The 26,042-nt window shown below is 32.9% G+C and overlaps 1 protein-coding gene across 19 annotated transcripts in view; it reads right to left on the reverse strand.

Annotated features, from left to right (window-relative positions):
- The window catches only part of ADGRL2 (adhesion G protein-coupled receptor L2), a 204,405-nt gene that overhangs the window by 42,178 nt on the left and 136,185 nt on the right, over positions 1 to 26,042 (reverse strand). For all 19 annotated transcript variants that reach the window (XM_077120493.1, XM_077120492.1, XM_077120491.1 and 16 more), the window contains 2 exons: positions 11,753 to 11,862; positions 4,735 to 5,535 (listed from right to left, as the gene is read on the reverse strand). In XM_077120493.1, coding sequence (XP_076976608.1) covers positions 4,735 to 5,535; positions 11,753 to 11,862 — 911 coding nt within the window. The remainder of the gene's footprint in view (positions 1 to 4,734; positions 5,536 to 11,752; positions 11,863 to 26,042) is intronic.

The raw sequence follows: 26,042 nt of genomic DNA on the forward strand, positions 1-26,042 counted from the left end.
AACTAGAACACTAAAACTCATTAGAAAACAAGTTTAGATTGTCACAGTTGTATAGTAGTGACTTCTTGCCATACTTTATCAGTATGTGCACTACACATTTTCTACAACTTTCTTATTCTTTCTCAAGAGAAAAAAACTTCTTAAGCACATATTTTATTTCTAAGGCATAATTTATTGACCATATAAGAGATGCCTAAGTACGTTAGTCAAACTTCATGCCTAGTCAGCTGCTGCAGAAACCTATTCAAACCTGTCTATCTTTTTCTGTAAAGCACTTGCCTGACATCTTGTTAAACCTCTGTAATTTTCTTTTGATTACAATGCAGTCAGGCTTTCAGTGCCTTCTCAATTAACATTTGTCAAAAGCATCACAATCTTTTGCAGAAGTGTCAAATAACTGCTGCAGCATCAAGTCTTAAAGGGAAGTAGAGAATCGGAGCAAAAAGAAAGAAAAGGGCAAAGCAATGTGGTTTAGCACTTCATCATCTTATGTACCACCTGACGTTGTACTAATTAGTATATATTTAATCAATGAAACATCTTTTAACAACACTGCAATTAGTGATTTGTTAGCTAAGCATCACTAAAGATTCGTAACTAATTAATTAAGGTAAATAATAAAATGACCACCATTAAAAGCATAAAATTTCATGCAACATTCTATAGCCATGTCTCCATGTGTTTCGTGGATATTTTCATACCTTTTCACCTTCTGATCATCAAAAGAATTTTAAAGTGAATAAAATTAACACATTCTTCAAATGGAAATCAGCAAAATATTGGGATATTTTGAAAACAAACATGAAAGTAAACTTTAGTGGCAAAATTAGACTCTTTTGGGGGCCAATTAGAATCGCTTATATTTTGCAAAGTTGACATTTAAACAGGCAAATGAAGTCTTTTAAGGAAAGCAATTTTTCTAATGTTGAAGCTAGAAATTCAGAGTTATTTCTAAAATGTAGTATCTCTTTCCACAGATGGAAACATGTTCCCAAGAGAGCATCTGGTAAGGTTAATACCTTATACTTATTCAGCATTTATGTGCCAGATGCTATGCGCTAATCACTGTTCACGAATCATCTTAACCAAAATCCCAGAAGTAGACACTATGATTATCTTCCTTTTACAGATGAGGAAACTGGGGCATGGTGAAATTAAGTAATATACTGTAGGTAACTTATTGACACAAATGTAATGTTTTTACTTTTCTAGGTAAAAGATTTTCATAGACTCTGACAGTCCACAAAACAACTTGCCCTTATTTGGAACATTAACTGATATTGTGTTCTGTTCAAATCATTAAAAGAAGAAAAGACATGGGAAGATAAGGTTCTAAAGCTATAAGCAACAAACAATTTAATTATGAACAGTATGCGGCAAAAGGCTCAAAACTCAAGACTATCCTATGAATGGCATTATAAAACATGGCAATTCTTATTATTATAATAGAAATATATCCCAAATTCAAACTTTATTTTACTGGGCTCTATCTTAGAGTTATCAGGGATATCACATCAAGAACTTAGATTAATTGATTTAGCATTCTGCCTACCATTTATCATCTTTTAGTACAGAGACCTGGAAATGGTACTATTAAGCAAATTTAATAGGTATCTATGAAGATTTTGACAAAAATATACAGAGTGATTCAATTTATTATGGTAGTGTTTACTAAGAACTTACTATTTTTTACCAGCTTTTTCTTGCATGAAAGGGTTTTAGGGCACTATCCATTTATGCTAAGGGTATTTTTTCCCTCACTCAGGTCAAAGAATTTACCCACTGTTCACTCAATAAATTCCAAGTAGGGTGACTCTGCAGCCTGGTAAGCAAAAATGAGTATTCATTAAATTATCTTATTCAATGTCTAAAAATACTGATCATCACCTATTAGGGTAAAGATGTTTCGGGAAATAAGCGCTCTATGGTAAATACTTCCTAAGTAAATAAACATAATGGGTCTCTTGCTAAAATTTTCCCATCATGTAATTGATTTCATAATTATTTCATAATTAGTCTAAGACAAATATTCAGATACTATCAAACCCAAGAAAAGATGCAACATTTTCCAACATAAGCGCTATAAAATTTGCAGGTGGATTAAGGAAATCTAAAGCAAACCAGATTAAGAAATAGAAAAAGAGTTAAAAATAGGACTTGAAAGGGTTTTTCCTAAGCCCCCAACAGAGAGGAAAAAGGTGAACGAGGAAACACAGACTTAATTAGGGGGTTGGAGCAAATGAACAATGCAGAAATAACATAAGGTTAAAAATTCAAAGAACAAAATGCATTTTAAAATCATGACCAGGACACAGAAATAATATGCTTGTACTGTTATGAAAAGGATTGAATCCAATACTCTGTGAAACAGCCCACAATGAAAGATGAAAGGAATGGATAACTTTACATCACAGTTTATGCATTGGCCACATACATGGTAGCAAATCCCTCATAAAAGATTTTAACTGTAAATTTCAGCTAGACCAGTCAATTGCTGCTTTAAGACAGGTAAAGATTTGATTTCTCTGATCACTCTCTACTACCAGTTTCTTGGATCTTGCTTCTGGAAAGCAGACCGTGGTTTCTTGGTTTGAATTAAATTTAGTTCTGCAAAGCCCCACACATATGCATATAGGTATCAGCACACATTTGCAGATCAGAGAGACAGGAGTCTCTAAAAGCATATAAAAGCATACAAGGAGGTAGAGAAAAAGAGATTATGGATCAAACCACAGCAGGAAAAAATTGTCAGGTAAAACTTTTTATCACCAAGGGTTAAATAAGAGGTCAGCATGAATTTTCACTTTCTCGCAAGATTTAAGAATGGCTATTTTAGATGACAAAACACAGTTGTCAGAATGCACAGTTGCTGTATAAGTCTAAGTTCTCACTTTCAATGGTGCTGATTATTATTTGCAAAGAAGTATCAACAATGCTAGGATAGGCAACTTTAACAGCATTTTATTTTGCTTCTTTTTTCTAATTGAGGAGAACAGACATTGCCACCCAAGACAAATATGACAGCTGTCAGGTTTATACAGGTTTTAAATAAGGTTACCATAATATTATAGGGATTAATAACAATGTCAAATTTTGTCAATATATGAAGTTTGACTTTTGAGAAACCTGTAAGATAAAGCATGGTACTAGCTTTTAGAAAAACAAGTGAGATAGATGAATCATTCCACATTGCTGGTCTCAAGTTTAATTTTTAATATAAATGAATCTAAGATATTATCAATAAAGATTTTATCCCCCAAGAAGATTTAATTGCTGAAAATGAACAATGGGGCATTACTGATAAAGGTTTGAGCCATAAAACTGCAGATTTACATGCTGTAAAGGCAGAGGGACACTGTATTAAGTCAACATGTCATTATTGCTCTTTTTTTATGAAAAAAAAAAAAAACATCTACTTGGGCAGGCCACGGTGGCTCAGCAGGCAGAGTTCTCACCTGCCATGCAGGAGACTCGGGTTTCTTTCCTGGTGCCTGCCCATGAAGGGGAAAAAAAGGCATCTACTTTGGTATTCTATAATAGTTTGAACTAGAAACTCAATTATAATAGGCTGTGGCTTTTGCTTTCAAGGTCTGACCCTATGACAGTATTTAGAACTCAGCAATAATCTATCTTTTAAAGTATATGTGGGTGTGTGTATCTTTGTAGTTATATGTTTAAGTGTATGTATGTATACTTCTTTAATAGATGGAAAAGATAATTTCTGTTCTACCCTTTTGAAGAGACATTTAATTATTCCAAAGAACTTTCTGGTTCCTAAAAATTTGAACTCGATAATATGAAAATTCCAATTAACTCACTAAATTGAAATATTAATTCAGATTTTTTAAAAATACAAACATCTCTGTTCAAATAGAAAATTCTTATACTTAGTATACTCTTTATACTAATGAATTAATAGTTTACTATATTATCTTGTATAGGAGCTAATTGTGTTATAATGAAATATTCAGTTAATTTACTCTCCAAAATTAATTCCCACAGAATTGAATTCACTTAGTAAACCAAAATATATTTCCAAAGATTTAGTATTACTTTCCAAAAGTTATGATTCTTTAAAAAAAATATCTAAAGGCATAAAAAAAAATTCTAAGAGATCTTTCTGCTATAAAGCATCACCTGGGATCATTTAATGTTTAGTTCATATATGATAGTGACAGTCACAGAAATGCTGACTTAAAATTGTCACTAATTTATCAGGAAATATGAATGTATAACTTCATATGATGATTTGAAAAGATGTTGGGATGAGTCCAACACAGCCAGTAGATGCCAAAACTTCACAACACTTATGCCTGGCATTGTACATCGAGCTTACCAATTCACCTGGGATTCCTAACACACATTTCCCTTAACCACTGGCGCCAAGAAGCTAAAAGGTCTGCATGTAGATTGTAATCAATGCAGCAGTCAGGTAGGAAAAAACAAAACAGGTTTGTACCTTGTATTATATTTTTAGCAAAGAAAATCTACCCTAATCCATGATGCTACAATTTTTCAAAGACAACATTTTAATGAAGAAACTCAGAAAAAGAAAATGGGCCAAAATAAGACTAAAATGTACCCTTTATGTAACAATATGGTCTGCCACAACATTATCCTTTGTGCTTTGACTGTGAAAAGGGGAAGATGGCAGTGGAATAGGAAAAAAAAAAAGCCTTTTAAAAATAAGCTGTTCTCAAAATGACATAAGCATTTATAAGCAAACATTCTTACCTTGGGCTGGATCAGGTGGACCGAACTCCAGAGAATATCGTAAAATGAAGTTATTGTTCCATACATAGAGTTGATTATCTCTTGGATTGTAATCCACTGCAGCAATGTACTGGTACTGATTGGGAAAGGGAACATCTACATATTCTCCTCGGTTTAATCGGGTGTTGTAAATGTAATCAATTGCATTCTTGCCTGTTTCACTTTCATTGTCTTGATAAACTGACCTGACCACATAGAGGACTCCGCAAATCATAAAAGCATTTGATGCAGCACGCTTGTCATATACTGTCTCCCACGTTGCTTCAAATCGAAGAGTGTATGGATTCAGTTGGCTAATAACTATCATTCCATTGTTCTGTTCAGTGGCATAAATGACCCATAAACCATTTTCATCAACTGCTAGGTCGATATCAGTTTTTCCTCCCCATCTATAGGGTGAGGTATCGTGGTAATTGGCATAGTTAATTATGGCTTCACCACTCTTAATTCTAGTCCTCAAGTCAAATTTCACAATATTCCTCGTTCTTTCTTTGTTAAAGAAGACAGCACCATCATATACCACAAATCCAGTTCCATCTACTCGATTTGGAAGTTTATATGTTGTTGTTTGGCGACTGTTCTGGAAATCTTCTAAAGAAGCATATTCTATTAAAGTATCAGTACGATAGGGAGTCCAGGGCATGAAATAAATTTTATCGGCGGCCTGCAGGGGGTCCTTGCACCAAGCACCTGCCTTTTGTTCAGCTTCGTATATACATGGTGAGTCCACAATCGCTTTCAAGGTTCCAGGGCACACAAAAACTAACAATCATAGAGAAAAGACAAGAATTAAGCCAAGTTAAAAACTTAAAATTTCAAATGATTTAATAATTATTCACATAAGCAAACACAAATTTTAATAATTATAAATCAAAAAAGAAAAATTACTTTTTTATTAGCACTCAACTGTATCATTATTTTATACTTAATATAAGTATTACTCTTCTTTCTTGAAGTTACCATAATCAGTGTACCAGCATACAAAATGGACAGGGTGTAATCTCACGAATAGAAACCAAAGTTTAAGATCATTCATAATCGAGCTAACAGTTTAAATTTTGCTGTGTGCTTTTATCTTACAATTTGGGCTTTAAAACTTTCAAGCCTATAAATAACAGTATTTTCCATTAATTTCAAAGTATAACATTTCATTTCGATCTTCATACCCTCCCCTAGCCCACATATAAGCACCCAAAAACAAAACTCAAAAAGAAAACACATAGGACAGAAAACCCAATGTGGAGGTTTATTTAGAACTTTTAAAGAAGCTGGACTGAAAACAAAGGTGCTTCGGTTTAAAAAACATAAATATTCAGAAAATGCGATTAGGAACTGAGAAGAGTAAAGTAAATACGAGGAAAGCCGTGGATGAAACAACCAGGAAACCCTGTAACATGGCATGCTATGGACAGGGTACTGGAAGCCAGGCAAGATGACACTTTAATAACAAGAAATATTCAAGGGTATCAGAAAAAGAGATAAAGGGCAAAAAAGAAAACAGAGAAAAGACAAACCCCACCCCGCCTTCGCCGACTTCAAAATTTATACCCCATCACCAGATTTAGCAGTCAAATAATTTCATTGTAAACAGACGACTTCTTTATGAGGTGCATTTATGAGATCCTGCTGATTATTTTAATATCAGGAGTGTTGAAGGGGGAAGGGAAGGGAGGAGGTTAACATCCATAAGGCACATAACAGGGAGCTGGGGTTTAGACTGTGTACATTATTTACCTTTTTGCTCCACTTCTATTTTAAGCATCGGAAGAAAAATAAAAAATGTGCAAGAAAAAAAAGAAAAAAAGATTAAAATAAATTGAATATTAGTCTAAGACTGAATTTCGTAATAGATGCTAAATATAGGAAGAATAAGAGCTGCACTACTCTGGATAAAAGAAACACACAACAGGAAAACCTAGCAGGAGAAAGATTCTAATGTTACATAAAAGAACACAGATCAATCATTTTAGTAGATTAAGGAGGCAATACAAATATGTTGGCATGTTGCTTCACTTAGTGTACCTGAATAAATAATGAAACTCTTCACTAATGCATGGTATACATACTCTTGCCTTTCAAAGTCACTTAGCATTCTTATCAAGTCTTATTTTATATATGTATGCTATAGACATAAATGCATGCATAGGTGTATCACCCCCATTTATCATGTGAACTCAATTATTAAATTGACCCAGATTAGATAAGAATAGAACTAGGAAAATACATTCATAAAAAATGACAACTCAGTTTTGGAGTATAGGTCAAATTTAATAAATACTGATATGCTGACAATTTTTCTAAGATAAATTTAAGTTAGATGCCTATGATCATGCATTTCAGTACATGTTTGAACAGTTTTCTATTTTTTTCTATTTCTAAAATAATGCACCCTAATTATAAAAGAAAATGCCTCCTTTTCAGAAATATATACATCCCTCTCCCAACCCACTAAATATTGTGATAGGGTAGAGTAAGGTAATGCCTTTTTCCTCCCCAATAAGAATTAGCAAATTAACTTATTTAGGTTTATACATACTTAATCTTATAAAATTCAAATTAAATTCTCTATATCATATATCTCAAACTTTATTACTAAATCTATTAAAAAAAATAAGCAAAATACATACAAGGGAAAAGCAAGCACAGTAGGCAAGGAGAAAAAGGAAGAAAGAATTATGGTTAGCTTAATTTGACATTTTCTACCATCATCAATTTACACAAAAAGCAAGCTAGCATGCAAGGACAATCATACTGAGCATTCAAAGCAAATACCTCTACTCCACAGACCCCATAAAAGGTAAATGCTTTCTTAAAACAAACCTGATTAGTAGATTTAAATGACAAAAAAATCCCCCCTCCAAGAAGTTTAAAGAAATAGTTATGTAGCTAATAAAGGTGCTATTTGAATCTTGCTGGTAATAGTTTTCTAATGATTACAAACCACAAAATAGTATTTTAGATGTTCTATAGGCTTTGAAGTATGTTGCCTGAATTTCATAAAATGACCAGTTTAATGTCTGTGCTTCTACCTCTTCCCTGATTAAAATGCATTAGATTGTGCTAATACTATATCTCCAAACTGATTACTCAAAGACACTATAGTTGCACATTTCATTAAGATGTCTTAGCTTGATTAATTTTTAAAAATTGCAATAATTAATCAAGATTAAATATTGACCTCCTGAAACAGCTTTGGGAGAAACATAACCATGGAAACATTTTGCCACTAGAATAGCATATAACTTTACACATTGAGCCACCACCTCCCTGATGCTGCTTGGTCTATTTAACCACTTTCAGGAAACATACTTGTTCTGATAATGTGTACTTTTTACTACCTCTTATTAAATAGAAGAAATTCAGTGTTATTAACTTGGAGATAATTCATTTTTAAATAAACCACTAGTCCTAAAATTACTCTTCAGTGAAGAGCAATATGATACCTGCTTAGAATCAATAACGGAAGGGCGTGGTGAGAAAATGAGGATAAGAGAAATCATTAGTGTTGTGACTGCTAGAAGTACCTTTATTTATAGCTGTATGTTTTTTTAGGAAAGGATGGTTTTACTGGAATCGATTAATTAAATGCAAATGAAGGGGATAATACATTTTAAAATATGTTCATGTATTAATAACAGAACTTATCACAAGTTCAATAAAGGGCGTAGGAAGTATATTTTGTTTTCTATTAATAGAAAACGGCTGGATTTCATTGATATTCTAAAATCACAGCACAGTTATTAAGCAACATATCAAATAGGGATGTATTCACTGTTTTTGTGATTTAACTGTCACAATTTTAAAGGAAAAGAAAATGGACATGGATTACGTATAATTTATAATTCTGGTGGAGATTGACACATAACACCCAAACGTAAAAATGATCAAATAAAGCCTTTGATGTTTGATGACTCAATAAAATGTAGATTTTTTCAACAAAAGTACAAGTCTCTACATTATTATTTTATGAGAATCCAAAAGACAGATATTTGTCACTAATATTTGTCAAATTAGCCTTTCAAAAGCATTCCAAAATTCTATCAACTGTATAAAAACACAATGAAATTAACAAAATCTGCCTTCTTCATCACACGCCCCATATATATTGCAACTTGACTTAAAAGACTGCATGAATTAATTCATAATGATACATTCATTTTTCTATAGACCAAACACAAATACATGACCCACCAACATCAGTGGAGGACTAACATGGATATGCAAGACAAGAAATCGACCGAAACAACCTAAAGCCTACATACTCTGTATTTGAAGTGACACACTATTTCATTTTTAATCATCTCAGATGTTTATACACTAATAATTTAGCAATGATTAATGTAATGATTATTTTCTCATCAAGTAAAACCTGTAGGTAAATTTATGGTATAATTATTAAAATATAATGATAGTTTGAAATAAAAGGAATCAAAATCAAAATCAACCAATTGCAGAATACAAAATTCAAATTTGATTACTCTTCATTATTTTCCAAGAGTCTAATGACTTCTTAGGACTTTTTCACATAAATTCAATTCCTAACACTTCTATTAATAATAGAGGATATTATTTGACATAGCCATTATATGGGCATGTAGAGATGTTATATATAATGCATGTCTGTTTATAAACATTTCTAATGGTTTCTTCAGGGCAAATTTTTTATAAAAATTTTAGAAATCTCAGAATATATCTTAAATTGTTTTACAATAGGAGGAAACAGTTTAAAATGTACCCACTCCTGGAGGATTTGCTCTGGATAGAAGTTGGCATAAAGCCAAGTAGTAAGAGACACATAATAAATGATATCTGATAATGACACTTTTTATCAACTGAGTCAGGTATAAAAAGAGTATACAAATGTTACAAAGTTCAAAAACACTATTAAAACAAGAGGAATGTAAAAGCTAGAGGCTTAACATAAAAGTAAGTATATGGGCTAGGATAATGTTCAAAAGTATAAAGAAACAAAAGGAGAGAAGAACAGTAAAAACGGATAAGGAAGTATAAAGTTCTTCTCAAGATTAGAATAATTTAAAATGATTCCTGGCATTACATTTTAATATTATGAAAATCATGCCATTTATAGTGTGTCACTACTGTACAGCATATAGGATCATATTTTTTACTATTCTTTAGCAAAAAGTGGTGGAAAAAAAAGCCATAGATTCATTTCTGTCTCGTTCAAACATCTAGAAAGGTAACAGCAAATTAATTACTGGTATTGTGTGTGTTTTTTCTTTAAAGGACAAAAACTAAAAAAAAAAAAATACTTCTCTGAGTTTAGCAATGTGCACATTTAGTGCACATTATACAATATTTCTGGAGGACTGAAAAAGTAAAATTTTGAAAGTTAGATGTTCCAGAAGACATCCACATTTTCCTTTCTTAAAAAGTACAAGAAATAACTTAAGAGCCTGAAAATAATATTTGCAGAACATTGTTCTTGGACTATAGACTAGGTTTCAGGAACTGGCTCCAGAAAGACACAATTCTTGGCAGCTCTGACTGATTCCACTGTTTTGGATTGGATGTTGTATTCCTTTTCTAATTTGAGGATAGAAACCATGCTAGATTCAAGTAAAAATGACTTTATAGAACAAAATAATTTTGGTTAGCTCCAAACAATACATGTTCCTTTAATGGCACAGGAGAATGAGTATTTAAGCTACCAGTACTACACACAGGAGAAATGATATAAAGATCAGTGCACTCAGTAGGCCTCCAATCCTACAAATGGTATAGAAGAAACTGGAAACATAAAATAGCATCCATTTCACAGTAACACAGAGAAGGGATGAAAAGAAAATCTGTGTTTGGCCTTTAACTGGTACCCCACAAAAAGCCAAAATACCAAAACTGTGGCAGAGAGAAGACAGAGTGACTTTACAGCATGTGTAAGAAAATGTTACTACCAAATTGGAGATCAGAATTTGGCCCTTGTTTTTAGAAATTGATTGTTTGGGCATAAATCTGTCCGAATTTAGAAATCCAGTTTTTGATGTTCTGGAAACAGCAATTTCATTATTTTGGAAATCCCATACATTTTTAGGAAAGAGCTACATAAGAATGATCTCAGTAAAATTGCTACTGAAGAATTTTTCCTTCTAGAGGCCTATGAATTAAGGTGAAGGCTTATTTTTTATCCCCCAATTTAACAGAAAAGGAATCAAAGAATACTACTGAACTAGCTTATGAAAGTCAGGTAATATATTCAATCTTTTAAGGTGTCTAAAATGTTAGGTAATTTTTCTATTGGAAATATAAAATATAATTTGGAAGTATGACTTTTGAGATTAGGAGAAAAACTACACAGAATTAATTACATTATTAGCTGAAGCCTACTTATATAATAATTGAGTTTTAAATATTCCTTTGTAGGAGCCTACTAAAAATAATGTTACAAAATTGAAAGTGGAAATATCTGCAAGGTTTTGCCATAGCTATCAATTTCATTTTGTGTGATGATTTCACCACTAAATCTGGTAAAGAAATGCTCCCTTAACCACAACGGAACTCAGGAAAGCACTTTCCTCAGTTATCACAACGGTAGTTTTTACTAGGCACTAAAGTTACCATAATAGCAGGTAGCCATTCAAGTAGCTCATGATTAAAACTGAAGTCAATTCCTTCTTTAGAAAACTGTGAGCCAAACCAATTTGTCAGCAACTGGTATTGGGCAAAAGCACAAATTTCTATCTGCCCTATTGAATAGCTAATTCAAGTTTGTTTTCTGGAAAAACACTAGCCTTAAAAGCCAAACACTTAAGAACACAGACAGACACTTGGCCAGCATCACACTATGGCTTCCTTCCACACTTGATGAAGCTAATTGGAGGCCCAAGTCTGTCAGTGCTCTGCATGCATAATGGTTTTGTAGGCCATAAACATATGCTTCTTTCACATGTGTAGTCTTTCAGCATCAACAAGAAATACTGGAGAAGGTGAAAAAACAAAACAGAAAACACTTCATACTTACTATAAGGGACACATTCATACTGAACTTCAAGGTATTTGTATGTTCCAGGACACGGGTCAGGAAATACATCTGACCCAGTAACTACTATACACTGTGTTCGATTGTTGCACCTGGAAAACAAAATGAATCATCCTTGTGTCACATAGTAATATGTTTGTTCATTTAAGAAATACAACACAGAACTGATTCTTATTTTCTTTAAGCAACTCTAAGTATAGAACAAACCTCCACTGATAATTACACTGTTTTATATTCTTAAAAAAAAAAGATGATTTATATAACTTCTATGCTGTAATATTTCTGTATCACAGATAGCACTACATTCTAACTTGAAGTAAACTGAAAATAGATAACTTTTCTCAATTACTCTACTACACATTTTAATTTGAAAGTTCAATATAGTTAACATATCCTGGGGTGGGCAGGGTGTAGGCAGGGGGGCCCAACTTACCAGGATACTTGCTGCTATATGTAGAATTGAAATTACCACTAAAAATAGAAATATGACTTTGAACAGAAATGTAATCATAAACTGAACAGTTCAGAGGTAAGTTCTGACAGCATACTAAAATAAAGAGGTGTCGGATTTTTAAGTTTATCCTCTGAATCTAGTTTTGTGTTGTGGCATTTTCAGCATACTTGAATACCAGATAGTAGGCCAACAGATCTTGCCTTATGTGGCATGGTCTAATAAATGATAGAATACATTTAAAGCATTTAGCACAGTGCCTGGTACATACTGAATGTTTAAGTACAACTGCTACTCTTGTTACTTACATAGATCAATGAGCTTATACTATTAATATGCGATGATTATGCACCTGGGTTCTACTAAATTAGTACCCCCCCCCCCCAAAAAAATATTTAAAAGAATGGCATGAGCAGAGTGAAAGGAAAATGAAGTCTTCACTCTTAAAATCTTTGGGCCCAAGAGAGGGAAGTGCCTTCCTCCCTCCACACCAGAAAGGAATACACAGGGGTTAGCAACTCATCACCTCACTCCCTGTAAGGCCAAACCAGACTTCCCTGGAAAGCTGAGAAACTGGTAAATGTCTTTAACAGTGGTAACATTTTCTGTGCTTTCTCAAAAATTCAAGCCCTCTTAGGATATAAATCAAGTCTGGGTACAATGTGGCATTCCCTATGTGTTAACTACTCAAAAGCACTTCACTTACCCTCTTCCCTGCAGTTACAGAAAGTCAATTTTGTTCATGAATGCTCTTTGGGAGTGTAGTTTGTTTGATCTAAGCCAGTTGAGGTCATTCTACCCTCTGGACAGTGATTGTCTGGGAACAAGGCTAGGATGCCATGAGAGCCAGTGAGACACAAGACAAAATCTGCTGGAGGACTTCTGGGAAATGCTTCTTTGATCCTAAAGAGAGATGCTTGGAGCTGCTGCAGCCATCATATGATCATGAGGGGAACAGCTGACAAGTGGAGGATGTATGAAAGGAAAAGATGGAAAGAACCTGTATCCTTCATGGGGTCACTGGACAGCAGAAATAATCAACCCTAGAATTACCCCAAGTCCAGGCTTCTTATGTGAGCATTAAATTATCCATCTTGTCTTAAAAGAATGTCACTAACTTAGTCCCTAGAATGTCTTATTTATTGTTAAATTATATGGAAGTACTGCCTTATTTTTGTTTTGTCATTAATTCAATACAATTCTAACATGTTAGCATTCTAAGTAAAATATTTAAGTGATATGAAATTTTACAAATGGTCTTTTAAAAAATGTCTATTAATGCCAAGCTTTGCAAAGACAAGAAATATTTCCTTTAGAATTTGATGATTAAAAAAAAAAACCAATGGATATAACGTTTGCAGGGTTCTCTCTTTTTTTCTGATAGTTTATAAGTTAAAAAGGCAAAGCAAACAGAGTAAGACCACTACAACAAAATTTATTTTAAAATTTGAGTATCAGATATTCTGTAGTGCACAGAATAACTGAACTATAAAATGGCAATATAAAGAATGAAAAAGCAGCCAGTTTACAGAGTGTTCTAGCTTGCTAGCTGCTGGAATGTAACACACCAGAAATGGATTGGTTTTCAATAAAAAGGGATTTATTTAGTTGATGTACAGTTCTTCAAAGGAAAGGCAGCTAACTTTCAGTTGAGGTTCTTTCTTATGTGGGAAGGCACAGGGTGATCTCTGCTGGCCTTCTCTCCAGGCCTCTGGGTTCCAATAACTTTTCCCAGGGTGATTCCTTTCTGCATCTCCAAATGCCTGGGCTGAGCTGCGAGTGCTGAGATGAGGTATGCTGAGCTGCTTGGGCTGTGCTACGTTGAGCTCTCTCATTAAGCGCCAGCCAATTAAATCAAACATCATTCATTGCAGCAGGCACGTGTCCTAGCTGATTGCAGATGTAATCAGCAACAGATGGGGTTCACGTTCCATTGGCTCATGTCCACAGCAATAGAACTAGGCACCTTTACCTGGCCAAGCTGACACCTGAACCTAACTACTACACAGAGTAACAACTAATTAAAGAACAATTTCAAGAGAATCATGTTAAATTGGGGTAGGCACATTAAGTTATACACCTTGGCGCCATTTCAAATATAATCTCAAAAGTGGATTGATTGTCCTTTGAAGAACAGCAAAACTGGAAAATTTCTCCAGGATTAATCGCCAGGTAAATTTTATATTCCCAAGGATAATACAATAAACTTCAAAGAAGAGTCTTAAATATTAAATAAATTATAACTGATATTGCTTGTACAGAAAAGCAGAATAACTTTCACCATGATTAATTTATAACATGCCCTTTTTTTATACAAAATATACCATATGTAATAATTTTTAAGAACATGTATAATGTAAATGGTGCAATGTTATGTTCTTCTGCAACACCAGGTTTTCTTATTATTATTCTGTTGTTCTTTTAAATTGGTTAATCAGTTGAAGAAAATTGCTAATGGTTCTCCATGTTCTGTAAATTAATTACTTTAACATGAATCACAGAACCTATTTCATGTTATGAAATTATAAAGAGCAGCTTGTTCTTAATATTTCCCAATAGCTCATTATCTAGTATTCAAGAAATCTAGAAACAGTATTCTCATATTTCATTTTTCTTCTTTCTTAAATACTACAGAATATTGAGGGTTTGCCTTTTCTTAAAAGTTTCTTAATCTCGAAAAAAAAAAGTTTCTTAATCTCTTTGAAGGGAAGGAGAAAGTAGCTCAAAGGATTTGGGAATTTACCACAACTTAAAAAAATTTTTTTAAAGATACATCAAAAATTACCCAATTATTTTCCACTGGAAGATCAGATGAATAAATATGACTTCAATAAAATATTTAGAATGTTATAACTTTATAGTTGTCAATGTCATAGTATATTTTGCATGGGCAGGCACCAGGAATCGAAACTGGGTCTCTGGTGTGGCAGGCAAGAGCTCTGCCACTGAGCCACTGTGGCCTCCTTCATAGTATATTTTGAAGGAAGTGTACAAGGGATATAAGCATTTCTGATTCCATCGTATTTTTTTTTGAAAGAAGACCAATACCATAAAATGAAAAACAACTGTCATATTTACTTTTTATCTGAACAACTTTGCATTAATATTCTGACCACCATTACAAATTCAAATTAATGTCAAAAGAAACTACCACAATTATACCAGCCACATAACTTTTATTTCTTTTAGTAATCACATCACACAAAGCATTCACTTTGAGACCACAGAAAGGGTTAATTCTATGGCTATTAGGTTAAACTAAGGTAAAGAGACTTCATGGAGTTCCTGCAAATAAAATTATGTACATTTCAAGAATTCACAGCTTACCGAGGTGTCAAAATGTTAATTTTACATTTGAAATGATCAGAAGCACAACAGAATATTTTGAGAAAATCTAGAATTTTAGGGCTAAAACACTAAAGGGTCAGCAAGTAGAAACCACTGTAACACAAGAAAATTAGAGTGCTACATACCGTATCTCAATTCATAAAAATGAATTTATGCTTTTGGACAAACTATAGAAATAAAAATACAAAGTATATGTATTCTTTCATGAATGACGCAAATAACCTTAAGTTTCCAAAAAGATTGAGTAGAGTTGAGGACACAAGAGGAAAAGAAATGCCACAATATGAGCTGTTCGTACTAAGAAATTCATTAATCAATATATTGTTGGTAAGACTGTAAAACTATAAAGTGCTATCACTTAATAAGATGGGGAAAAAGAAAGCAATTACTTAGCAACAGAAGCAAAGTAAATTCCCAACAACTGCTCTGCTTCATGTTCTAATGAAAATGAAAAGGCACAACTAAGCCAAGAAAGGAAAGGCATTCAGTTGTTAGTATTCTCAACTGGGTTTATAGTCCTTGGAATGATTTTCTCTATCTCCTTCTGCAGAAAGCACTTCTTCATCTTTAATGCAAAGGTATCACTGAATTAACAAAATATCTGTATGTTTTGTACTTAATGTGGGTTCATTATTCATTAAAAATTGAGGACATCCAAATGGTTAGTAAAGTTTGTGAATATAACTGATGATGAATGAGAAGGCCAAAGAGACTAAATGGGATTTTAAAAATAGGTGAAATCTTTGATTACATTTTGATGGAAAAACAATTATACTGTTCATCTTAAATGAAAACGGATTCTAGATTTTTGTACACTTCAATCTTTAAAAGACTGATATTTTTTCATATTTGGAGAGATGCACAGATGATTTAGGATTGGTTAAGGCAGTGGTTCTCAAAATGTCTTCCAGAGACCAGGAGCACCAGTATTAACTGGGGACATGGCTTATATACTTTAGTAAAGAATAAATATGTATGACAACACATCTTTTGTGCTGTAAATTTTAATAAAATACAGCTGCAACAGAAAACAAGTAATAAATATAATTTATGCAGAAGTATATTTTACAGTGTTAACATGTCTCCTCACTAATTTTAATGTTTAGAATCAAAGATTTTGGTTGCTCTAATGTTGAGCAAGCAGGCTAGTCACTTATAAATTCCCAAGTCATCTAAATAAGTATAATTTTTCAGTACACAAAACCATTTTTAACAGATAAAGAGAAAATAATATCTTCCTAAAAACTTGCTAATGAAAAATTATAACCTGAAATAAATCTAGAATTAAATGTTGACAAACTACAAAATTATTATGTCCCATGGAAGGGGAATAATAGAAATATGTGGTCCATTTTAAGCATTGCTATTCTTCCTGTATCTGACCTTTGACTTACTTATTTAAATAAATTTAAATAAAGTAGACCACCTAGAGGAAGGGAATTAACACATGATATATATATAGTTTTATAGTGAACTCAAAGAGCATAAGGCAGGCCTTGCAAATACTGTCTAAGCAATTTCCAGAGTATAATTTTTGAGTTAACACTACCTAGGGGTAAAAAATACAAAAGAACCTAAGTATTCAGTCCCAAATTCTAAAGGTTTAATCATTTTTAATATTCTCCTAACCACATTTACAAACATTCTCAAAAGGGGACAATTAAAATCTGTATAGAAAATAAGCTTATCATTATTCCACATCACCAGGCGAAAAACTATCAAAACTACCTCCTAATATTGTATCTATATATTATTTTTGGTTGCAACTTTCTGACTACCATATTAAAGACTTCTTCCTCTACATTTTCAACTATTCTAAATCATACATCAACCACACATCAATCTATATTAAAGTACAATATATTCCATATAAGTAAAAATAAAACAATAATAAATGCTTTCTAACATTATCGAGTGCAAATGCCAGAATAAGCATATTATGACATTAATATTTATAAAACTTACATTTTATTCATAAAACCTAATAACTACAACAAAGAAAATCCTAAATCGTACTTTATAGGTCATAAAGCTATTTAAAAAAACCTGAATTTTAAAATGATTTAAAAACTCATTCCTATAGGGAAGAGGGATTCTACTCAGGCATGAAGCCAAGTGAACAACTCAAAAGCTAAAGGAAATAATTTTGTACATTAATAACTCATCACTTCCGATGTAAGGAAAATATGAATGCATATTCTTATTAGCAAAAATTAGAATAAATATCTAAAGTTAGTGATATCAGTCCAGGCTGTGCACAATATGTAAGAAAATAAACTTTGAAAACTATTTTTTTTTTTTAAATATGGGCAGGTACCAGGAATCGAACCCAAATCTCCAGCATGGCAGGTGAGAACTCTGCCTGCTAAGCCACCGTGGCCCACCCGAAAACTACTTTTTAAAGGATCTTTACTGAATCTCAGCCACCATAATTAACAAACAGTAACAAGTTTAAAGTTTTACAATTGGCGTATTTCATGTTGCAGATCTATTCAATGTTCTCAACATATCAATATTAACTTCTAGGGGACTTACAGCACTTTCTAAAATCAAGATACATTTTTCTAAAAAATATATAATTGATAAAAAGGCATTTTGCAAAATGTAGTACCATTTAAGTTTATATATTATACACACATTACTCCAAAATTATTGTCATACATTTATGACAATATGCTCATTTATACTTTACCAAGTGCAGTATTTTGAAGAAACATCTTTCCATTGGTGGCTTTATTAAAATGAAATATTAATAACACAAATAAGCTATCGGTAGATTGTTTTTCCTTAATCCTTTAAAACTTTGAAAGTTTAATGGCACAATGTACACGTTACTTCTTTTAATCTGAGAATTGTATAAAAACAAAATTATGACATATTGTTTAACTGCTGAAAGGAGCAAAATCATTTGCTAATTGAGATGATTAGTAATTAAAAGAGGCTTTAGAATCAGAACGTACTGGGATTCAAGTTCTAGTCTGGCTGAGTACTTAGTTTTGAGTCCTAGGTAATCACTAAACCTTTTCATTCCCAGCTTTCTCATTTGGAAAATGTAATGATACCATTTTCCTAAATTTGTTGTTAAAGTTTTAAATGTGACAATGCAAGCAAGCTCTTCATACAATGCCTTGCTGGATGACAGACCTCAATAAATATGAATTAGGGACAACAACAAAAACATCAATAGTAACAAGCAGTCTCATACAAGATGGGCAATGATTTGCAAATCTTAAAGAGGCAGAACGTCTTTTATTTCTCTTGTTCATATTCTTCCCTATGTACAGCTTTAAAAATAGGCTGAACTATTCATGCAAATTTGTTTCCATTCCAAAGCTAATCTTCAATTGTATAATACCCAACAAATTGCTTTTACTCATTGCTTTTACTCTTCCTTTGATTATCTTATGCTCATTATTACACTTTACCAAGTGCAAAGTATGGAGATGAGATTCCATGTGTAATCTATTGTGAGAGGTGTTTTAATCAATAGTCTTGTTCTGCTGATTAAGCAAGGGCTTCTGTTTTGGCAAGATAACATTAGTTTCTCCAGTCATGCTCCAAAAACCATTGGGAATCTTCAGCAGATCATTAGATATGCTGCAATAAGGCTTTGGTACATTCTCTTTTCTTTCTTAAATTACTTCTTCACTGTCCTATCATTCCCCATCACCGATAGCTCTGCATTTTTATTGCAGCTCCCCTGAAACTTGCACTAGAGCTATATCTCCAGGCCATAGGATGCCATTTTCAATTGAAGCTTCTGCTTGAAAATATAAATTAAGAAAATTTCATTATCTCCTGCCAGGGGCCATTATTCACCACAGTTCTAAGGAAGATTAAAAATGCAAAATCTACCAACTTGAACAAATACTCCAGCATTCAAATGAAAAGCTCAGTATATCATAACAGAAACTAAAAATTCAAGTTTGCTAAAATTTGGAATCATCCCCTAGAATTAGTAATACTGTACTGAGACTGTAAGTTCATTGACGATTGCTTCAACAACTGCAGTTTCTTAGTGACATCTGAGGATAAATCCAACAATAAAATATTAGCAATAACAGATCTGTTCCTATCCTGAGTTAACTTCTGTTTAGCTAAAATTACTTACTTTTTTGAAGATGAATTAAATTTTGTAAAGACACCAGAGCGTTTTGTCAAGTTATCCCTTTCCAAAGGTGCCAAGTATAAGAAAATCATTTGGAAGTACACTGGAAGAGTTTAAGCCACATTCGCAGGTGTATTATGTGTTACAAATGAACAGACCATCTACAGTTGAATTATTACAAATACTAACCCATTCTCTAACTAATGGAGTGATTAATTACTAAGCCTTGATTACTAAAGGGAAATTAATATATCAATAAGTAAATGATATTCTATACAAACGGTGAGTTTAAAAAATGTTGAAACCTTACCACAAATGGCAAGAAAAAAAAAGAAAGAAAAGAGAAGCTGCTAACCTATAATTCTTATTGGACGTAGTTACTTGCCTGCAACATAATAGGAATTCAGTTTTTGAATGAATGACATAATTGTGAATGTTTAACCTGTTAATTCTGCATTTAAATAAACATGCTTAATATAAACACCATTCAATTCTGTTTCAATCTGTTACATCTATTTTCAGAGAATTTTGCCAATTTAGACATAGTTTTGAATAATGAAACATTTAAGAGATAGCTTATCTATTTAAGGAGAAAGGGGGAAAAAAGTACCCAAAAAGTATCCAAATCACTTCTTCAAATACTGACATTTCCAAATAACCAATAAACCTAGCCCTCCTTGAGTCCAAATTTAAAATAAATTTTTATACAGATGGACTAGAACACCAATCAGTGAGTCCCAATACAAACAGATTTGCTCAAACAAAGTAATCAGACAGACTGACAGGGGACAAAAAGTAACTCTATGCCAAGATAAAGGTTACAATCAACTTCATAGAGTTGCAGGAGGGAAACTGAGTTGAAAGTTAAATCAAACCTTCATTTTATTATTTTTTTTACTTCATAATGAGATTTTCTGTTAACCCCTAAACTTCTATTCTGTTTTACCCAGGAAAAATAAGTCCTGTTTTCTTTAAATATTTATTAATGATGATTGGTGAGCCTAACTAATTGCTAGGTAAACATAACATTAGGAAGCTAAATTGTGTGTAATTAATATACAATTAATAGCAAAAAAGGTGTTCTATAGCAATGTTCCCATTTGCCTCATAACTAAGTTCTCATTATTTATTTAATAATTTGTGTAATGTAGAAGATTTAGAATTTAGAATTTAATTTTCTAAGCATTATAGAATATTGTGTTATTTAAAATAATTTGAAATCATCATTAAATAAAGATGCTACCAAAGCCTTCAGCATAACATGCTTCAACACTGGTATAGGCTTGGATACATAATTTGCATGTATAAATAAATAAATAAATAAGGAGAAAGAGAGAGAGGGAGAGGGAGAAGGAGGGAAGGAAGGAGGAAGGAATAAAGGGAAATAGCATTCCATTCAATCTCCTGCATATTGGCATTTGCGTAAAGTTTTAAACATAACGCTGACTTTTAAAAACTGCAACTATTAATAAATCATTGTGATTAGCTGTAAAAAATTCTAGAAAGCCAATTTAGTATTTAAATAATAATTGTAAGCAAAAATACAAAATCTTTCTGGACTACAAATATACAAACAGACCTATCTGACTGAAAAGAGTATAGTATAAGAAAAATAGAAAGGAAATAAATGTAAATAGCAGGTAATCTTCAGTGGAGACAATAAAAGCTGGATTATAAAATCCTGTCTAAAAGCGGGCCATGGTGGTTCAGTGGCAGAGTTCTCACCTGCCATGCCGGAAACAAGGGTTCACTTCCCAGTGCCTGCCCATGTCAAAAAAAAAAAAAAAAAAAAAAAAAATCCTGTCTAAGCTTGATACTATAAGACTGTCATACTATTTTTAATGTGTTGAAAGTATGAATAACATAAAAGGTGAAACCCTCCATAATCATGTATCTGAATAAAATATTGTGCTATGAACAACAACCACAAAGTATGCACACTTAACTATTTAAAGTTTATTTGCATCTTAGAAACATCAAAAATTTCCTCCACAATTCCACATTAATTACTAAAAGAGGCATTTTGAAGTGGCAATGCTGATTTGCTAGAAATGGCTTTCTATGTTTTAGAAATTTTTGGAATTCCTTGCAGGTTTTGCTGGACATTGGGGTCAGTTGAATGCAAATTAGGCTTGACTCGCTCAGAGCCTTATTAATACAGTACAAAATCTCTTGTTTGCAAAAATGCACATTCAACATAAATGCACTTGCTTTTATTAGCAATGTAAGAAGTATTTATTTACAAAGAATGCCATTGAGACTAAGTTTCATTTACAGGGTCTTCAGGACTAACTACTTAATGAAAGGAACAAGATAATTTAAGCAGAGAAAACCATAAAATGATGAAATATTTGAAAAGCATCACTTCTGTGTTCAAATTTTCAAGACTCACTTTTAATAATTCCAAAAATTATTATGACCTGTATCAATTAGGAGCAATTATTTATAAAAATGTTAGCTTACTGCAGTTTGCACTTGGAGAAAATATCACATTTTTAACAAGGGAAATGGGAATTCACTATGGGATGCCCTAGTTCGATTAAATTAGCAAGAAACTTGTTACCAGACCATATAAAAGACACAGTATAATAAGACATGACCTTGCAGAACCTTGGAGCCAATCTGTGATGCTTTTCCTTCCCATAACCCTTGCTAATTATCTGCAAAGTTACAGACCCTTTTGTCATGGGTTATTTTCCTTCAAATTGTGAGGGGATTTTTGGTTTCTAAATATTTAATTAGTTTTATGATATGAGAATTATTGTAAATGCCAAGCATTTCGATTTTCATACTCTATTCCTTCTAATTATCCTCAGATTTAGATTGGTCATCCCAAATCTTTTTCCTTTCATAATTATTTACTTCTTAAAGATCATTCGGTGAAGAAATATTTTCAGCCTTATGGCTCTTCTTTTCCACAAATGGCTTTTCTGGTCCGTTAATTACCCACTCAGAGGATTAGTGTTTGAAATAATACAAAAGAATCTGCAACTGAAAGGAGTTTTAGAGGGCAAAATTGAATGAACTAGATTTTTTGTTGTTGCTGCTCTAAATTCACCTTAAAGATTATTCTCTTACTTTTGGTATGATTTTGATAAATATATGACATATACTTGACATTTTTTCTGCCTCTCAAGGTCAGAATGGATTGTCATTTATTCAGTATTATAAATGTCCGCATATACAACCAATGAATTTCCAGTCCACTGGATAACTAATATAATTTCCCTTGTTTTAGACCTCACTTTGATTACAGAATGCGGACAAATGTTGAAAGAACTTTCTATACAAAGCAAACTGAATTATGAGAAATAACAAAATCATAAAACTTATGGTAATGCAGCTTTTTAATTTTGCTTCTATACAAAACTTGAGACAAGGTGATCTTTGTTAAAATATTTAATTTACTCAGGAAAAGTTTTTAATTAAAATAAAAATGATTCTACATTCTATAAGTGCTAGGTTTTCTTTTGTTTGAGAGAGAAGAAAGCACAGCTATTCATCAACTAAAGTGAATTCTGGATCTAATTATTTGGGGAGAACACTTCATAAAAATATTTTTAGGTGCTTATTTTATCATCAAACATTTTTCAACTAAATACACTTTTCTGATTATTACTTTATTTTAAACTTATTTTTCTCATGCACCTTCTAAAATATTTTGGTAGGAAAATGTATAACTTAGTTCATAAACAAATATATAGGAGTACCTCATGTACACAAAGGGTCAAAAGTCTGATCAAGTAATATTTTGATAATACAGTGTTTGAAGATAAGTGAAATACGTAGAGTCAGCGTTTTCCAAATGTTCACAAAGTACAATGGTTCAAGTGAAAACACTCATTTTTAAAAATGTGTCAGCCAATTATTCTAGAATCCATGAATATTTTTCTACTATCTAGTTTTAACTTTGTACTCCACAGAAATCGTGATCTATGCTTTCCTTATGTTGTTCTTTCCAGCACAGAAAGAATTCAACGTATCTTCTATTTATTGCGATTCTAACCTCATGGTCAAAATATATCCAACTTATTCCAGGATTTTTTATCCAACTATTCTGTTCTAATATAGGATTGCTCTCCCACTTAAAATTTTATTAGCACATATATCCTGTGCAATATAATTGAGCCCATCAGCAAATTACAGCAGCACCAAATTTTATTAGTGAAGTAATCTCTTTGTAGAGAGAAATTGTACTTAAATAATAACAAAACCCTATCGTGGAATCGATAATGCCCCCCTGACCAAAAGGGGAAAAAGAATTGCAACAAATAAGGTTTCAGTGGATGAGAGAGTTCAAATAGAGTCGAGAGGCTTCTCTGGAGGCTACTCTTAGGCAAGTTCCGCTAGATATTGCTATTTTATCATGGTTTGCCAAACCCCAACCAAAAAACCAATCCTGCTAACCCTAAAGAACATCTAGGGCTTTATCTAAGATTCTATAAAGGTTTCATGCACTATGATGACTTTCCAGAAACCTACAATGGGTTACTAGGCCCAATAATACTGAAACCCAGAGGGACCAGCCACTCCAGAACATCAGCTAGCTCCATTTTCCTATTCTGTATATCATTGATTTCCAACATGAAAAAGTCAGAATGTGCATAGCCCAAATACCCCTAAAGATTTGGAGAAAGATCAAAGGAGAATGTGGAGTTATAACAGAGAAGATAGGCCTTAACAAATGAGTAACAAATGACTAGTGAATCATTATACTGATATTTCTTTTAGTCTCCAGTGTCTTAGAGCAGCTAGAAGGAAATACTGAAAATTGTTGAACTGGAACCCATACCAAACTTTGAAATCTGTTCTATAACTAATTGTTGCAGTATGCCTTGAAATATATTGTTTCTGAGCATATGTTACTTTTCATGATTAAAAAAGTGCTAACAGGCGGGCCGTGGTGGCTCAGCGGGCAAGAGCGCTTGCCTGCCGTGCCGGAGGACCCCGGTTCGATTCCCGGCCCCAGCCCATGTAAAAAAAAAAAACAAACAAACAAACAAAATATAATAAAACAAGAAAATGTTTAAAAATGTTTCTCTTTCTTCCTCCCTTCCTTCCTTCCATCCTTCCTTCCTTCTCTGTCTTTCCTTCCTTAAAAAAAAAAAAAAAAAAAAAAAAAAAAAGTGCTAACATAAATAATAAAACAAAACCAAAAATCCTGGCTAACACAGAACGGTGGATTAGCAATAGGGTGGAGATGGGCCTGGAACCGCAGATGCTCAGATTCTTCCCCATGTCCCTCATGTACTCCCTTTGCTCTTCCTCCCCCAATACCTCTCTGACCCCAGGAAATCCAGCTTAAAAATTATTTAACTAATCTACTACTTCATTAATACAGATAAGAGTAAACTAAGGCTCAGAGAATCAGAGGAAGTGTCAAAACAACACTCTAAAGAAGCCATCCTGCCAAAGACATCTCTTCCCTAAGGATCTCTCCATCACATCAGCTACTCTCTATGCAGGATTCAGTGTTTGTTTCTATAAAAACATTCTAACAAAGGCAACATTTTCTAGGTAGATTCTGGAAATCTTGATATCTACTTAACCTAAAACAGGGAGCAGGCTGGTGGGCTAACATTCATTGAATATGTCTGAACTGAATTCTCTCGGGAATTACTGTCTACGTATAGTTTTTGAACCATTTCTTCTTTATAGTAAGATCCATTTGTAGGACTTTAAGTCTCTGAAGTAGAAAATTTTCAGAGGTTAGGAGGCCAGGCTTCTGGTCTGATAAGTTGCTTTTTCTAACTCCCTGTAGTATGCATTATGCAAACCTAAAACAGCAACTCCTTGTTATGTACTTGCTTGTATTCTTGAGGGAGACACGCACATAGGCAGTAAAGCGGATGATTTGGAGGAAAAAAAACACATAAATTATGCTGTCCAATCAGTATTAAATTCTTCTATGACTACCCAAACCTGAAGTGATCTTTCTGTCCTTTGCCTATGGCAATAATTTCCTATATAATTAATTTGGCAATTAAACACTCACTGCTTTGTGGCATCTCTTCTGAATTTTGCTTCCTTAGCTGTAAATTATTTAATTCATCAAATATTTTCCAAGGATGCTCCAAATACCCCAAATAGTGCTGGATACTTTATTGTTCATACAGGGCCCTTCAGTTGTTTTTAAGACACTAGTCTTGCCTTTCCAGTTGATGATAGGCTTCTTTTAAATCAATCCTGAATGCCTAATTCTGTTTAAGGCAAGAAGTATGAACTCAATAAATACTTTCTAAACTGGAATTCTCGTTTTTCTATGTTTTATCAAAGGTTTTATACTGGAGTAACTAAAAATTTCTTGTTGATACATACTAATTGGCATTTCCTTTATAAAAATACTGCAGAAATTTCGTACAGAT

This window comes from Tamandua tetradactyla, chromosome 11 (genome assembly GCF_023851605.1).
Source record: "Tamandua tetradactyla isolate mTamTet1 chromosome 11, mTamTet1.pri, whole genome shotgun sequence".
In the NCBI taxonomy this organism is placed as follows: domain Eukaryota; kingdom Metazoa; phylum Chordata; class Mammalia; order Pilosa; family Myrmecophagidae; genus Tamandua; species Tamandua tetradactyla.